At 40.8% G+C, this 18491-nt stretch overlaps 1 protein-coding gene across 3 annotated transcripts in view; it reads left to right on the top strand.

The window, feature by feature from the left end:
• The window catches only part of svil.L (supervillin L homeolog), a 196560-nt gene that overhangs the window by 37771 nt on the left and 140298 nt on the right, over positions 1-18491 (top strand). For all 3 annotated transcript variants that reach the window (XM_041565829.1, XM_041565826.1, XM_041565828.1), the window contains exon 2: positions 10331-10398. In XM_041565829.1, coding sequence (XP_041421763.1) covers positions 10331-10398 — 68 coding nt within the window. The remainder of the gene's footprint in view (positions 1-10330; positions 10399-18491) is intronic.

Here is an 18491-nt window from a genome sequence, read left to right as displayed (position 1 = left end):
CTTCAAATTTGGATAAAATTGATTCTATGGGAGACAGCCTTTCTTTGGACAGATCCCATACCCGTAAAGGATTAGCAAATTTTAAAAAATCAGTTGTTTGCAATTATCTTACTGAGAGCAGTCGGTGGTATATGTTGAGCCGCGCTGCTGACACTTACCGGGGGGGTAGATTTGTATAACTGGATCTCCTTCAGCCTTGGCTGGTTGTGCAGCTCTCGCACACTGGCTGTGGCCTTATTTGGTGCTTTGTACAGGTTGGAAACCACCGTTCTGTATTGTCTGAAGTTCATTCAGTAGCTGGGAAAAAACACAAAATAATAGCTGTAGGCGATACCTGCTGCCCTGCTCTGCTCCCTGCTTCATTGTTTTAATTTACTATATTTTATTTAGTATATATAATTTTTTTTCTAAATTTATATGGTTAGTCAACCTTGCACAAAACAGACCAGGTTATAGATGGAGTTAGTAGTTGAGTCTGCTTTTTTAATAAGCAAAATATGGAATACAGTATGCCAGTCAGTTCTGTAGAGATTGCTATAAAGCTGGGCATAGAAAAGGATTGTTTATTGGACATATTATGTAAAGTTGGCGACACACGGGTAGATTTTCTACTGATTCAGGCCCGTTAGGGGCAGCTAATCTTTTTTTAGGTTTGGGCCTAAGGGACAAACTATCAGATCAGCAGAATGTTGGTGGCCAAATTGGGTTTTGGTGATTTATCGGCCCGTGTGTAGAGCCCCCCAACGGACTTTCTCGATCGATACTGGGCCGAAAGTCTTTGATGCTGTCATGCAATCCGATTGCCCATTTGGCCCTCGTTCTGATCCTGATCGTTGGGCCCTAGGGCCCACAATTGGATCAGCCCGATATCACCCACTTCAATGTGGGCATATCGGGGAGAGCCACTCGATCGGATCTCTACGTCTATGGCCACCTTTAATGTGTATGGCCTCTTTCACTATGTAACCAGAACCATTCTGCTCCATCTACTTGCAGCAGGTTAAAAATAATGCCCTTGGCCCAATAAGGACAATCTATGCTATCTTCTTCAATCCGTTGGACCCCTGATCTGCTTCCCTTTTTAGTGTTTGCCAACCAGGAGCATGTGCAACAAAGGCCAGGACAAGATCCGTTATGTACTGTACATGTTCCTGCTCAGCAATGACTGCCAGGGAGACAGATACAACTAGGGTTACCACTTGCCTGTCTAGATTTCCAAATTAAGAAATCCAGACAGGTCTTTTAAATGAATAGTGTTGCGATCAGCCAATCAGTGATTGCCACGTCATAACCCTAATGCCATGGACATGTCTCCGGCTCGGCAACCGCTGGCCCCTGACAGCATCTGTCTGCCCAGTCTCCTGCTGGCAAAAGGTAACCTTAGATGCAACTGAAGGTGGCAGTTGCAAGCCCCACTGCAGTTAGATTTAGGTTATCTGTTAAACAAATGGGGTGGGGGGAAAAAAGCAATTATCCAGGGATTTTACTTGCAAATGCTGTTCCACAATTTGTCCTGTATCCCAGGCATTCCCTGTGCCTATTTTACCTGACCCATGAGCAGTACAGAACATGGCAAGGAAGCTCTATACTGTGCAAGCGTTCATCTAGGTTGGGCCAGGGGGTGCTTGGGGTACAGAATAATAAATGACAGACTGACGCTCACAAGTAAAGACCCCTCGGCCAGAGTAGTATTTTTTTGAAGAAGGGGGAGTCCCGTTCCCAGGGAGGAAGTAATCAATTAGAATCACTGCTGGGCGTCTAGCACCCCCCCCCCCCCAGTGATTCTACCTTATTGTCACCTTTAAAGGAGAATGCGCTAAATTGCCGGGGAGGTGGCAATCTTTACGTACCCCAAGTGACCCTAAGTTTGTGCTCCTCTTCACTGAAATCTACACTGGCCTAGGGTACTATTGTAGGGAACCTGCTCCACCAGAGTGGGTTTTTTTTTACCATGCACCCAGAATGTCCCAGCCATGCCATGACCTACACCCAGTTATCAACCAAAGGACACCCAGTTAAATGGGTTGTTCACCTTTCAGTTAGCATTTAGTATGATGTAGAGAGTGATATTCTGAGACAATTTGCAATTGGTTTTTATTTGTAGCTTTTTATTCCCCTAGCAACAATGCACTGATTTGAATAAGAGACTGGTATATGAATAGGAGAGGTCTGAATACAAAGACGAGAAATAAAAAGTAGCAATAACATTACATTTGTAGCCTTACAAAGCATTTGTTTTTTAGATGGGGTCAGTGACCCCCATTTGAAAGCTGGATTAGAGGAGAACGCAAGCTTTATCTCGAGACAGACCTTTATAAATATGAATAATATTCTGCGTAGGTAGAAATTGTACAAGTCCAGGGGAAAGGAGCGGCATTGTATCACATCAGGCTTCATAAATGCAATGGACATAAATAAAAATAATGGCCTGTAAGTACTGGGAGGAGCGCCTGTGTTCCTGTGCCAAGTATTCATATTTGGGGGTGGAAAGAACCCTTAATTTCAGCATCTTGTGCAGATGTAGCAAAGCCTATTGTTCCCTTTCTGCCTGGATATTCTGGCAAGTCATTCACTAATAAATGTTGCCAGCACATCAATTAAAGCCAGTGGAAAATCTCATTGTTTCCCAGAGCTTACAGACCAGCATCCCACTTGCTGCTCAGTACCTTTGTGCCGGCCAAGTATTTATTAAGTACGATCAGCCCTGAATCCCGACTGCATCTGAACCTCTATTGCTTCACTGTCTGCTTAAAGGGGATACAAAGCCAAAAATAAAAATTTGCCTTATAAAGGAAAATGTCATACTAAGCAACTTTCTAATATACTGTTTAAAGGAGAACTACCGGTAAATCTTAACTAAAGACATTATGTTTTGGGCTTCTGTACCAGCCCAAGGCAACCACAGCCCTTTAGCAGTAAAGATCTGTGTCTCCAAAGATACCCCAGTAGCTCCCCATCTTCTTTTCTGCTGATTCACTGCACATGCTCTGTGCTGCTGTCACTTACTGAGCTTAGGGACCCACTCACAATATACAGTACACATAGAATAGAAATGTCACAATATAAGGCTGATTAGTGATTAATACAGATAATTACTACATGGCAGCACAGAAACCAGTGCAATTAGCATCAAAATTTAATAATCAGCCCTGTAGCATCAGGTTATATTACAGACCAACCTCATTTTCTGCTTGATAATTAGTGACGACCCCTAAGCTTAGCTTCTCAACAGCTGCTCAGAGCCCACTGAGCATGTGAGTGTCACAGACACTTTCCAAGATGGTGACTCCCTGTGACAAGTTTGAAGTCCTGGATCATTGCTGCTATTGACAAGCTGAAACTTTAGGCTGGTGCAATAAGTTCAGTATTTAAAATTACATTTTTAGCCATATTGATTTGTAGGGTTTGGTTTTCCTTTAATGATTTTAATGTTATTAGCATTCATTATCTGAATGAGCTTTCTGAAATCCGAGCACTTGTGTGAATATTTCCATTAGGTGAATCCAAAGGAAAAATGGAGCAAAAAAATAAATAAATAATTTTTTATTTAAGGGCTGCCACGACTGTTGCTCTCGTGCTAGTTTTTAACAAAGAAATTTCAAGTCTGATTAGTTAACGAGTAAAATCATTTATGGTGAATCTGAAAAAGAACAATCTCATTTCTGAAAGGGTCAATATTGATCTATTTGTTTTGTTTTATTGCAGGGAAAATATATATTTAAAAATATATATTATAAATATTATTAATATTTATATTATATTTATAAGGAGTGCCATTTATTTATTTCCCCTTAAAGTACCAGGCTTACTGGGTTCATAGAAAGTAACTTATAGACTCGCACCTGTCTCGCCCCTTTTGTGACGCAGGGGCGGGCGCGGGTCTATAAATAAACTGGGCAGAGCAGGCGAGGTTCGGGTTGGGGGGAGTCAGGTGCTGTCTTGGCTGAGAAATTCCCCTTAAAGGGGTGGTTCACGTTTAACTTTTAGTATGTTGTAGAATGGCTAATTCTAATAAACTTTTCAATTGGCCTTCATTATTTTCTATAGTTGTTTATTTGCCTTTTGTTCTGACTCTATCCAGCTTTCAAATGGGGGGGGGGTCACTGACTCTATCTAAAAAACAAAAGTTCTATAAGGCCACATATTTATTGTTATTGCTACTTTGTATTACGAAAATAGTTGTGCACGCACTCCTGCAGCCAAGGTGATTGAGGTAATACTTCAAGCTTTATTTCTTCATGTTAAAAGGTAAAAGTTTTACCTCAATTTACCTCAATCACCTTTGCTGCAGGAGTGCATGCTCAACTAGTTCCTTGATTACAGTTTACCTAAGCAACGGGTTCGGGGCACGGCACCCAGGCCATCTTGTCAACACGGTGCGTGTAAGCTCTGCTGACTTATATACAATATATTCCATAAAGTCCAATTGGTTGTTCGTTCAAGTGTCGGACGAGGGGGTTTATACACCCAGGTCAATTTTCCTACTCGGTGAGCTATAACCTAGTAGTTGTTTTTTCCGTCACTATCATTTTTAAGCACAACTATAGCTTGTTGCTTTAGACAATTGGATGAGATTTAATGATTTTAGATTGGAGTCAGCCATTTTTTTCCTTACTTTGTATTACTCATCTTTCTATTCAGGCCTCTCCTATTCATATTCCAGTCTCTTATTTAAATCAATGCATGGTTGCTAGGGAAATTTGGACCCTAGCCACCATATTGCTGATATGGCAAACTGGAGAGCTGCTGAATGAAAAGCTAAATAACAAACCACAAATAATATCAAAACCAATTGCAGATTGTCTTAGAATATCATTCTCTACGTAATACGAAGTGTTAATTTAAAGGTGAACAACTCCTTTAAGGTTGGCATAAATGATATTTGGGCAGTGGGTAGGGGCAAAATTTCCTCTGCTGATGCCCACTCTCGGCTCGTAGATGGGCCATCAGCAGATGTGGAATTGAGAGAAGCTGATTCTTTATCTTGGGTTCCCCGATGTTGCAATGCTCAACATAGAATCAAGACATGCTGGAACTTGTAGTTTTGCAACATCTGGGCACCCAAGGTTAAAGCTGGCCATAGACTCAAAGATCCGCTCGTTTGGCGACATGAGCGGATCTTTCCCCAATATGCCACTAACGGCATGGCTATATCGGGGGTAATTTTAACGTTCGGCCGTATGGTCGAACGATCGAATTACGATACATCAAGGGGCTCCGACGGGTCGTCGGTAAAAATCAAACCTTCCCGATCGATATTGTGGCCAGATAAGCGGTCACGGGCAGATAAGCTGTCAAATTGGTCCAAACGACCGATATCGGCCACCTTAAGAGACGGGGCTTTAAAGACTTGAACAGTCTGATCACATGGTAGACCTAATGCAGCCTTTGCACCTGTTATTACATTCCCCCTGTTTGAAATTGTTGAGATAAGAGATGAACTACTGTATGTTCTCGATCTGTGGTCCCCAACCAGTGGCTCGCATGCAACATGTTGCTCACCAACCCCTTGGATGTTTTTGTCGGTGGCCTCAAAGCTGGTACTTTTTTTTTCTAATTCCTGGCTTGGAGGCAAGTTTTGGTTGCATAAAAACCAGGTGTACTGCCAAACAGAGCCTCCTGTAGGATGACAGTCCACATAGGGGTTACCAAACAGCCAATCACAGCCCTTATTTTGCACCACCAAGGGACATTTGTCCTGCTTGTGTTGCTCCCCAACTCTCTTTATATTTGATTGTTGCTCAAGGGTAAAAAAGGTTGGGGGACCCTGTTCTACATTCTTCAGTTCTGAGCGGCCAAGATATTTCTTTGTTGCATATTTCTTAGACCTTTTTGGTATTAAATCTTCAATGCAGAGCGCGTGTCCATTTCCCTGGAAATAATAAAGGAAGCTGGCACCAACCAATGCAGCGTTTGCTGGAACTAAATGCAATGTAATACACACCTTGATTTTTATATATATATATATATATATATATATATATATATATATATATATATATATATATATATATATATATATATATATATATATATATATATATATATATATATATATATATATATATATATATATATACTGTCGGTTCAGTGGACGCACTCCTTCCGGATTTGTTTCAATCGATGTTGGTGCGTTGGTCAAAGTGTAATACAATTCAGTAAGCAGGACCCGCACTCGTTCAAATTCAGTGAAATAAAAGTGTCTTTATTCACAGGTTCATTTTCCAACGTTTCGGTCCTCACTGGGACCTTTTTCAAGGATATATATATATATGATTGGCAGGCATCGGTTTGCTCTTTATTAAGCAGTAACTTGGCTACACTTTGGCTCTGTGTTGGCCACTTGGTGACCAGGTTGTGAGAGAGGAGGGTTGGTCGGATGTGCTTTTGCAACATTATATTTACTGTGATGTTCTGGGCCAGAGCCAAACTTGGTTTCCCATGACCTTTAAGATGAAGAGTCTTTTCATGTTGGTTTACTGTGAGTCACACTGTCAGTTTGCAGAGTAATGGAGCCATGTTGAAAGCGTTTATTGTTAATGAAGGTTTGATTCTGCTAAGTCTTTTTTTTCCTTTTGATGCCGTATAGTCTGTCACTAAATAAACTGTCTCATCCTAAGCTGCAATTGTTCACAATGCCCTCGTCCTATAGAATATGATTGAGTGCCATTAAAAGTGTGGTCCACCTTTACTTTAACTTTTAGTATGTTTAAGAACGGGTAATTCCAAGTAACTTTTCAATTGGTCTACATTTTTTCTTTCTAGTTTTTGAATTATTTCCCTTTTTCGAATTCCTTTTAACTTTCAAGTGGGGGTATCTGATCCCATTTAAAAAAAACAAATGCTCTGTAAGTACTTTTTATTACCAATCCTTGGTGTTCCCCCCTATTCATATTCCAGTCTCTTATTAAAATCAATGTATGGTTGCTAGGGTAATTTGGATCCTAGCAACCAGATTGCTGAAATTGCAAACTGGAGAGCTGCCGAATAAAAAGCTAAATAACTCAAAAACCATAAATAATAAAAAGAATGTAAAACAATTGGCAGTTGTCTCAGAATTTCCTTATTTGCATCATACTAAAAGTTAATTTAAAAGTGGAAAGCCAAGTTTTAGGGGGATAAACAATTACTTACAGACTCAGTTGCTGCCTGTGGGGGGAGGGGCACTTTGGGGTTCTGACTAATGAGAAGTTTCAATATGTAATTTCCAAAAAGAATATATTTCCCTATATATGGTGGGTGGGGGTCCACAAATGAATATGCTGCAGGGCCTGGTAGCTTCTGCCAAGCTTTCTTATAATGGATCTTATTATGGATGAAACAAGCATGTGAGGGGAGGTGTGCGGCTTCAAATAGGAGAAATACATTGTTTTAATAGAAATGCCCGTTTAGTGCCCATTAGGCACATGAGCACCATGGCATGAAATGTGTAAGGCCATTGGAGGTGCTTATTTTGTAATCCAACTTCAATAAAGTATTTTTGCATTTCTGTGGATTTCCCAGAGTGCCTGGCCCCTTTTGTTGGTATACACTGACCCCTATAAGTACAAGGCAGTAGAGTTCTTCCAGTACAAACACTTGGCACCTATGTAGTTATCCAGACAAAAAACCCAGGCTGATCTTGGTGGTGGTTCATTCTCAATTAAAAACGTAAGAACTTTGTAACCTGGTTATGTGTAACCTCCAGCACATCTGAAGACCAGACACAGGTTCCATGGTGGAGTCATGTGAGATTTTCTGTCTGACTATGTATATACATTGGCTTGTAGAACTTTGGATTCAGAAGGGACCATCACAGGTCCAAGCTTTGGTGATATGGGAGGGCTGCAGTTATTCTTGTTACAGGTGTATTTGGGTTTGGCGACACCTTCCCACGTGCACACGTTTTTGTTTCTTGTACGCTTCAGTAGTTGCTTTATAGTTCTTTGTCTATCCTGGGGAGCTTTGTACTGTATAAGGACACCCTTTGTGATGCCCCTGTTTATCTGTCAAATGAAAGCTTTGGGTCTATTTTCCATACAGCTGGTTAAGGACTGCCCATTGTGTGCCTTGCTCTCTGGCTCATGGCCAGGAATGACTTAGCCTTTTGATTCAGTTTCAGCCCTGCCTTCTTCATCCCGCCACCGTTTTAAGCATTTATCCTTTCTGATTGCCCTCAACTGCAATTTTCTTCACCATGAGTTTAACCTGTTTATTGCCATGTTGGGAGCATGTTCTACTTTGTAGAGTGTATACTTTGTGGACTGTATACTTTGTAGAGTGTATACTTTGTAGAGTGTATACTTTGTAGATTGTATACTTTGTAGACTGTATACGTTGTCGAGTGTATACGTTGTCGAGTGTATACTTTATATATTGCTGACTCAAACACTTCATTCCTGGTTGGCTGGCACGACTGTATGGTTAATCACCGCTAGCAGTTGGCACAGGCATTTAATGTACATAATAATTACAACTAAAGGGATACATGTGAATGTATATAAAGGGGAAGCCATGGGCTAGATGAAAGTTTATCACATAGGCAGATACAAAGATCTGGATGCTGTGGTTGTGTAAATTAGAGAAGTGGGAAAGACTGGGTCGTTGGGTTAATAGACTGGACTCTTTCTTTATTAAAATGTAGGTTCTGTTCCTGTATATTTTATATGACACCCAATAGCTTAGTTTCCTGGTGTTCTGTTCAATGCACTGGACTGAACTAACAGATTTCTGTAGTAGGTTGTGGGGTCCCTATAACTGGTGCTGGATGATCAGATTTTCCCTACTGAATGAACAGACAAAACTCTACTCTCAGGTGCATATAGTGGGCTGGGCATTAAACGGGTTGTTTACCTTTAGGTCAACTTTTAGTATGTTATAGAATGGCTAATTCTAAGCAACTTTTCAATTGGTCTTCATTTTTTCTTTTTCTTTTTTATAGTTTTTGAATTATTTGCCTCCTTCTGACTTTTTATTAGTCAAATATTTCAGTCTCTTGTTCAAATCTATGGTTGCTAGGGTAATTTGGACCCTAGCAACCAGATTGCTGAAATTGCAAACTGGAATGTTGCTAAATATCTCAAAAACAACAAATAATGAAACATGAAAACTAATTGTAAATTTACTTCTTATATCACCCTCTACATCATACTAAGGGTCAGGGCACACAGGCAGATTTGGGGAGATTAGTCGCTTGGCGACAAATCTCCTCTTCTTCGGGGCGACTAATCTCCCAGAACTGGCTATCCCTGCCTTCCTGCTGGCTAGAATGTAAATCTCCGGCAGGATGGAACTCGGAGCGATTAGTTTTCTGAAGTCGCTCAAAGTTTTCTCGTGAGGCAACTTCGGGCGACTTTGGAAAACGAATTGCTCCAAGTGCCTTCCCGCCGGCGATTTCCATTATAGCTGGCGAAAGGCAGTTCGGGGAGATTAGTCGCCCCGAAGAAGTGGACTAATCTCCCAAATCTGCCTGTGTGCCCTGACCCTAAAAGTTAATTTAAAGATGAACAACCCCTTTAAGGCTGAATCAGGCAGATTATCCTTCCATTCCACTGTAAGTAGAGCCCCAAAGGCGACAAAGAACAGAACTTTTTGTGCAGAATAATTCTGCTTGAGCTGTTCCTAATGCTTGATTCAGCAATCAAAAATGCCAGGCTGTATAATGGGGAGCACTGTGACCCCTGTAATATAGAGACACTATGGGATGTTGCTCCCCTGCTACAGCAATAATAAAAAGGAGATGATGCAATCTAAAACTAATCAGGGGGGGCAAAAGCAGTTTCTATATAAAAGGTCAAGAAATCCAGTTGACACAATACAATTGTTTTGTAAAATCTTTGTAATGCACTGAAATCTGCTTGATGGTAGGGGGAAATACCATTAGTTTTTTTGTTTTTATTTAAACCAAAAAAGCTTTTTTATCCCCCTTAAAAGCTGTTGGCAGGTGTTGTGGCCCTTGTCCTAGCGAGCTATAGCATTCTTTTGTACAAATTTACACTGACACTTTTTTCGTTCTCTTGATAAAAAGCTCTCCTCTATACTTGTTTTTTCATGTTCATGAATTCAGAGGCTTAAATGCTTTCAGATATGCTGCCCTCATTCCAGGCTGGGGTACGTATGACAACATGCCTGTAGGTCTTGTAGGAGCTTGATTTCCCAACGCTTAGCAGCACGGGGACTTTGAGAAGTGATGATACAAATAGCTGTGCATTATTATAGGGCATTCCTTCCAGAATAGGCTCTTTGTTCTGCAATAGGCTCATTGTTCTTGTGTAACAGCGCCCCCTGCTTGTACAGTCCAGTATTATACATTTAAAACAAGCTGATTTTTTTGTTTTGTTTTTCTCTTTAGTTCTTCTATTTTACTGAAAAAGTCCCGTTTGGATTTCTGCCTTCGATCTGATCCCACTTCAGAAGCAGGTATGACGAGAATCTTGGAAAAGAATAGATTGACGTGTGTGTACAGAGGAATAAGCACAGACAGGAATTCCTGTTGTAGGGAGGCAGTCACAATTGCTGGTTATAGGGGAATTTCTCCTTCAGAGAAAAAACATAAAATATATAAATAATCACTTACAGCTGGATTTTCTTCCGCCCCTAAAAAAACATAAAAAGCATCAGAAGTACGTATAAGATCCGTTATCTGGAAACCCGTTATCCAGAAAGCTCAGAATTGCCGAATGGCCGTCTCCCACAGGCTCCATTCTTTCAAAATAATCCAGATTTTTTAAAAATCATTCCCTTTTTCTCTGTAATAATAAAACAATAGCTGGTAATTTATCCCAACTAAAATATAATTAATCCTTATTGGAAGCAAAACCAGCCTACTGGGTACATTTAATGTTTATATGATTTTCTAGTAGATTTAATGTATGAAGATCCAAATTACAGAAAGATACATTATCCAGAAAAACCCAGGGCTGAGCATTCTGTATAACCGGTCCCATACCTGTACTTGCATATTAACTGATGCCTCTTAACACTATATTTTAGGCTGAAGCTTGACTTTCCTTTTAAAAGTTACATTTAAAACTAGGGATGCACCGAATCCACTATTTCGGATTCGGCCGAACCCCCGAATCTTTCGCAAAAGATTTGGCGCAATACTAAACCGAATCCTAATTTGCATATGCAAATTAGGGGTGGGAAGGGGAAAACATTTTTTTACTTCCTTGTTTTGTGACAAAAAGTCACGCGATTTCCCTTCCCACCCCTAATTTGCATATGCAAATTAGGATTCAGATTCGTTTCGGTTCGGCGGAATCCTACTGAAAAAGGCCGAATCCTGGGTGAATCCCGAATCGAATCCTGGGTTCGGTGCATCCCTATTTAAAACTAAGTTGTTTGATGGAATAAAGTTTTTGATTTTTTCTGAAATTTGTATCTAAACAGATCTAAACATAAAGCCCTGGAAAGCGACCTGTTAAATGGTAGTGGATTGTCATTAAAATGATCTGCAATCTTGGAGGGCAGTATACACCTACTGTATATACAGCTTTGCTAAATATGAGCATACTATTTAGATTATTTACAATTTTAAGGAGCTGATGGAAAATTGTTTTGTTTTCTCCTGAACTCATGCTCCTTTGTAAAGAGGGTAATTTGTTTAAACGGAGATCATGAGTTCTGAATAAACAAGTTCTATCCTGCAGCCTTTGTAGGCTTTGTGATAAGGTGTGGCTGAACCAGAAAGAGCCAAATTGAAGGTGAAGTAATGAAAAGAATAGGCAATATTCTTCAGTCCAAGTCCTATTGGTTGATCACAAAGGATGTGTACTGTCCTTTTAAACTGGTGAACATGAACACATTGCTCTCCAGTTTTTGTGGTGCTGGGGGTTGTAGTTCAAGGTCACTTATTCCCTTTGGCCCAGATACAGTCTGTAGAACTTCAATGGTCCCCAAACAGCATTTTCTTTAACTAGATTGATTATTTTTCCAATGTAATTGCCCTGATGCTGTAATTCTATGTAATGAAAAGTGTCTCTGATCATTCAATTTGAGTAAGGGATCAGGCTTTGAGTTCAGTTGCCAAGTGAAAACCAGTCACTAATATTGGCTGCTGGCCAAATGGTGTAGAGTGTAACAAATCTGCTGGGCTATATTCAGCCATGAGCTTATGCTCTGCACAACACATTCATGTAGTCGTCTGATAAATATATGCCACTCTTTCATTAACATTTCCTTCACAGAATGTCCTTATATGTGTTCTCCCCGGGGCCTGCGCTATTTCCAACCAAGGGGATTTCCACCCACGTATTCCCATTCCCGTAGCCAAGTTTCACCGGCCCTTTCCTTATTATTTCTCTCATCTGCTCCAAGTCACTCTCAACTTCCTTATCTTCTGTAATGCGTCCTCCCTTGGGTCGCTGCCATCTCATTTACTTAAGGAATACTGTCATCACTTTCAAAGAAAGGAGAGAAATAAGGAAAGAAAATAAAATGCTGCTCTGGTTCGTGATTAGAACTTCCAGTGTACTCGTGTTAAATGAAACCTGAATACACTGGAAGTTCTAATCATGATTACACACCGGGATAATTGTTTCACTTTGATTTGTGTACCTTTTTATCGGATTGCTTTTTTCATAAGACTATTTTTTTTCCTACTGTTCTATTGGACTATCCACGGAGTAATCAGGGTGGGTGGTTACACCAATTATGTATGCAAATTGTTTCATTTGGTCACTTTTTTTATAACGGCACAGCGTTTTTTGTATGCACGATAAAGGGTATTGCCCCGACACGTTGCACGTGCGCACTAATAAACAGCAAGGGGTAACCCTGCATTTGTTTGCCTTGAGCTGACCTATTGGAGGCCGTATCCTCCTACACTCTGCACCAAGCTATCCGGCAGAGGGTGGGTTAAGTGAATGCGCTGTTTTACCTGTTTCACTCTTAGGGCTAGTCCACACGGGGAGATAGCCCTGCGTTTGCGGTCGCGGCGACAAAGCGCCGCGCCAGTCGCCGCGACCGGCGCAGGCGACAGTTTTGTATGGGCGCCTATGTAAAAACGCCTGTGCTAACCACACGAGGCGATGCGCTTTTCAACAGTCGCCTGAAAAAGCCTGGCGAGGCATTTTCAGGCGACTGTTGAAAAGCGCATCGCCTCGTGTGGTTAGCACAGGCGTTTTTACATAGGCGCCCATACAAAACTGTCGCCTGCGCCGGTCGCGGCGACTGGCGCGGCGCTTTGTCGCCGCGACCGCAAACGCAAGGCTATCTCCCCGTGTGGAATAGCCCTTAGGGTAGTGGCACACAGGAAGATTTGTCGCCTGTGTTTTTATTCGCGGCTGCGGTTGACAAACCAAATCAATGGAAAACCTGGCTTTCCATTGACAATAATTGAAATCTCTGTCAGTAGAGTCCTGCACCTGGTCGGGTCCCTGTGGGTTACCCACAAAAACCTGCGGTAGCCTGCGGGTAGAAGTTCCGGGTGCGGGTATAGACTCGGAACGGCGGTTCTGCGGGTTTTCGGGCCGCGGGTCTTCTCCATAGCGATCTTTACTAGTTTTTTCTGATCACGCCTACTTCCGATGATGTCACTTCCGGTTCTCAATGACAGCACTTCCTGATTCTTGATGGTCAGCGGGTCACGGGTCCGGGTTGTAGATGAGGTACTTGCGGGTTAGGTAGCGGGTCCAAGCGGGTAAGAATGGGGGTCTGGGTTAAGGATCGCAGGTTGCAGGTACAGGTTCCAAAAAATAGACCCACGCAGGACTCTATCTGGCAGTATGCCCAACTTATCTCTAAGGGTAGGACTACACGTGATCTGACCCGCTGCTACAAAACGCCGGCAACAAATCCCATGCAACGGAAATAAGGTAAGAGAAATGTCGGATGAAGTCACAGCGTTGATCCGAAGAGACACGACTGTCGGATGCAGACGCAGCGTGCAGCATCTGCATCCGACAGTCGTGTCGGATCAACGATGCAACTTCATTCGACAGTGCATTCACTTACCTTATTTCCGTTGCATGCGTTTTGTCGCCTGCGTTTTGTCGCAGCACGTCGGATCATGCGGAAAACGTCGGTGTAGTTAGAGGCATTTCGGGAGATTTTCCCGTGTGCCACTGCCCTTAGTTGATTCTTGTGCGCCTTTCCCATAGTCAAAAGATATTGCAAACTAGTGTGTCTGATTAAAGGGAAGATGCCTTTCGGGAACATTATCATATAAAAGGCAATTATGCAGGATTACGAGGTCATTAATGTATTATCAGGGTAAGCAAAGCACTGGGTTTCCATAAAGAGATCCATATCTTACCAACCTGATACTTGTGAGAACAAAAACCACCATTGGCACAAATTGGGAGTCCCTTCTTAATGCCCACGGGATGAACTTCATTTTGCAAGTGGGAGGCAGTTTCCCAGGTCTAGTGCTGAGCCGTGATCTTCTTATTAATGATTATTTGTGAATCATCATAATTTCCAGCTAGGTATATGACTGCATGAGCAAGGGAAGCTGATTACACTCTGGCAGCACCGACTGAATTATTAAAGGGAAATATTTAGCACAGCTGTTTTAAATGATCCTACGGAGTTTGGCAAATAAGGAATAAAGGAGCCTTTCTTCCTGGCAGCCATAATTATGATTTAGTATCACTCAGTGAAAGGATTACCAGTCTTTCTGAGCGCATAAACCCCCAGATTATACGAGGTTACAATGGTTAAAACCGTAGCCTTAAACCATAGGACGTCCGCGGCCACCTTTTGTTCCTATTCATAACTTTACTCCTATATTACTTTGTGTCAGGCTGCTGCCTTTACTAGCAATGTTATGATATAATATGCCTATTTGTCTTCTTTATACAAATTAATGGAATTTAATTATAACAGGTGCACATAGGAAGTGTAATTTGTTTGATCCCTGGTTTCCATTTTTAAACAAACAAATTATATACTCTGGGACCCCTCATTAATAAAGCTTTTATTTGGATTTCTTGCTGAATAGAACCAGTGTATACTGTCTTCTGAAAATAATATTAAAAAGGTTGTTCACCTTAAAATTAACTTTTAGTATGATGTAGATAATTACATTCTGAGACCATTGGTTTTCCTTTATTATGGTAGTTGAGTTATTTAGCTTTCTATTCAGCAGCTCTCAAGTTTGCAGTTTCAGCAGTCTGGTTGCTAGGATCCAATTTACTCTAGCAACCATGCATTGAATTGAATAATAGACTGGAATAGGAATAGGAGAGAGTCTGAATAGAAAGATGAGCAATAAAAAGTAGCAATAACAATACATTTGTAGCCTTACAGAGCATTTGTTTTTAGATGAGGTCAGCGACTCCCATTTAAAAGCTGGAAAGAATCAGAAGTAGAAGACAAATAAAAAGTAAAAAAATAAATAGTGAAGAATAATTAAGTTGTTTAGAATAGGATCTGATGGTAGAGGGCTGATTAATATTCAGTAATAATGCATAATGCATTAGTTCCTATGCTGCCAGCTAATGTGATTCTGAATTGATAAATAGCCCTCTGTCATTTATTTTATATTGTTTGTGTATATTGTATAGAGACAGCAGCCCAGAATATGTCCTGTGAATCAGCATAAAAGAATGTGGGAAGCTCATTTTCAGAGGCACAGATATTCTCTGCTGAAATGGTACACAATTCAAAACATAAGATGCAATATTTGCAACTTAATCATTGCAAATAAAAAAAAAAATTAGTACAATTAGTGAAATTCCAAGTTCTTTTTCTCACCGGGGGTAGTATTATATTTCACATTTATGGAATATCATTTAACCTTGGCAAGAAAGTAACTCAGCAGCTGCCGCTCATAGCTACAAAAGAATATTGTCTCGGAAATGTTTTCCTGAACGTTGACATATACAGAATGTGGGGCTAAACCCGTATATGTAGCGGTATTGTCCTCTCCTTAGTCGTTAATTTGTTCTGCAGACAACGGGGAGCTGCTAGAGAGACATCTCTTTAATAGGGGATTTAGGAACTTTGCATGGAGTAAATAGCGATGTGACTTTCCAGTTCTGACTTGCACGGTGACATCAGCCAAACCAAATTTAGCCTCCTGTCCTGAGATATTTAAATGGACATGAGTGGCAGATTCTAGGCAGAAGCGCCTATTGTGCTCATCTCATCCATCACTGAAATACTGGGAGGATAGACGATGTTGCTGTACTGTTAAACCTGCCTGGGAGATTTTGTATTGCTCCAAGTCCAGACCGTAGCTGCAGGTCCCCGAGCACCTCTCAACTTCTCAGACAATGATGTTAAACGCTCATAAACCCCTAACGACTCAAATTGGCAGAGTGGAGGCTGAGCTGAACATCTTAAGGGTTCTTGGAGTCGGCAGTGGGAAAAGTAATATATAAGCACTTAAACTTGAGCACCCAAATTGTGTTGAGTCCTTTGTTGTCTGCACAAAATACCGTCAGCTGCCATATTGCTTTTATCAATACAGGCCTCGCTCCATCCCTAGCACCGGATAAGCATCCCTACTGGTCATAATTTCATGATGTTACTTTTTAAAAGGTGGATCCTGTTAGTTTAGCCAACTGTGACTATGTGGAGTTCCTTTTATTTGAAAATGATGGAATATAGTAGATAGAGCATGGCGTTTTGATTAAAATCTTGTGTTAGTTAGAATTACACGTATGGGACCTGTTCTCCAGAATGCTCTGGTTTTCCAGGATAAGGGATCTTTTCCTAATTTGGATCTCCATACCTTAAAGGGGTGGTTCGCCTTTAAGTTAACTTTTAGTATGTTATAGAATGGCCATTATAAGCAACTTTTCAATTGGTCTTCATTATTTTCTATCGGTTTTTAATTATTTGCCGCCTTCTGACTCTTTCCAGCTTTCAAATGGGGGTCACTGACCTCAGCTTAAAAACAAATGCTCTGTAAGGCTTCTCATTCATAGTTATTGCTACTTTTTATTACTCATTTCTCTATTCAGGCCCTCCCTTATTCTTTTTCCAGTCTCTTGTACAATTCAATTCATGGTTGCTAGGGTAAAATGGACAACTAACCAGACTGCTGAAATTGCAAACTGGAGAGCCGCTGAATAAAAAGCCCAATAACTCAAAAACAACAAATAATAAAAAATGAAAACCAATTGTAAATTGTCTCAGAATATCACTCTCTACATCATACTATGTATTCATTTGAAGGTGAACAAACCTTTTAAGTTTGCTAAAATTCATGTTAATATTCGCTAAACCCAATAGGCTGGTTTTGCTTCCAATAAGGATTAATTATATCTTAGTTGGGATCAAGTACAAGGTACCGTTTTATTATTATTATTATTATTATTATTATTGAGAAAAAGGAAATCAAAATTTGAATTATTTGATTACAATGGAATCTATGAGAGACGGCCTTCCTGTAATTCTGAGCTTTCTGGATAACTGGTTTCCGGATAACCGATCCTATTATCCTATCCATCCTGTCAGTTTAGGGTTATGATAGAATGTATGTCTATGTTTGTTTTTAAAGGTTTTTTTTTTGTCCATTTAAAATGTTGGTACATTTCAGTATCTAAATATTGCAAAGCTGGTTATTTAAGGCTTTTTCACATCTGGACATGAGCAGCATTATGTCTTGTGCTTCTGCCTTTCCCAACAACCTTCGACCTTAATTTACATAGGCAGAACATTTTCCATGTACTGAAGGGTTTATTGCAGAATCTTCCCTATTAAAAAAAGATTAGGTTTTTTTCATGCTTTTAGCTGAAGGCGTTGGCCTAGAAGTTATTGATCAACATTTTATGTGAGAACTCACGCTAGAGACCCTTGTGACCTTGGATAAATCATCTCCTGGTGTCCCGGCATAATTAGTGCACCTATAGCCGCTCCCATGAACATTGTTGAGACCCCTGTAGAAAAGTACTATAGATCAGGGATCCCCAACCAGTAGCTCGTGAGCAACATGTTGCTCTCCAATCCCATGGATGTTGCTCTCAGTGGCCTCAAAGCAGGTGCTTATTTTTTAATTTATGGCTTGGAGGCAAGTTTTGGTTGTATAAAAACCAGGGACATTGCCAAACAGAGCCTCAATGTAGGTTCACAATCCACATAGGGGCTACCAAATAGCCAATCGCAGCCCTTATTTGGCACCCAAGAACATTTTTCATGCTTGTGTTGCTCTCCAACTCCTTTTACTTCTGAATGTTGCTCACAGGTTCAAAAGGTTGGGGATCCCTGCTATAGATAATCCCCATTCCCCTGTTCCCTTTAAAAGTAAGAGTTCTTATACTGAGTGTAAGGATCATTAATAATGTGGTCTTTAATATATAGGTCTTAAGTTGTCCATACAGAGGGATATATTGGCTATTGATTTAAACTCTCTTGATTGATCTGAAAGTCTATTCTCCACTATAAGGGTGGTGGCAGACGGGGAGATAAGTCGCCCAGCGACAATGCTTCTCTGCTTTGGGCGACTAATCTCCCCAAATGCCATCCAGCCGGCAAGAATATGTATCGCCGGCATGATGGCATACGAATCGCTTCAGATTTCCGAAGTTGCCTCACGGGCAAGGGGTTAGTTGCCCGAAGTA

Source organism: Xenopus laevis, chromosome 6L (genome assembly GCF_017654675.1).
Source record: "Xenopus laevis strain J_2021 chromosome 6L, Xenopus_laevis_v10.1, whole genome shotgun sequence".
Taxonomy (NCBI): domain Eukaryota; kingdom Metazoa; phylum Chordata; class Amphibia; order Anura; family Pipidae; genus Xenopus; species Xenopus laevis.
The sequence above is the reverse complement of the archived record's forward strand: the minus strand, read 5'-3'. Positions and strand labels throughout refer to the sequence as shown.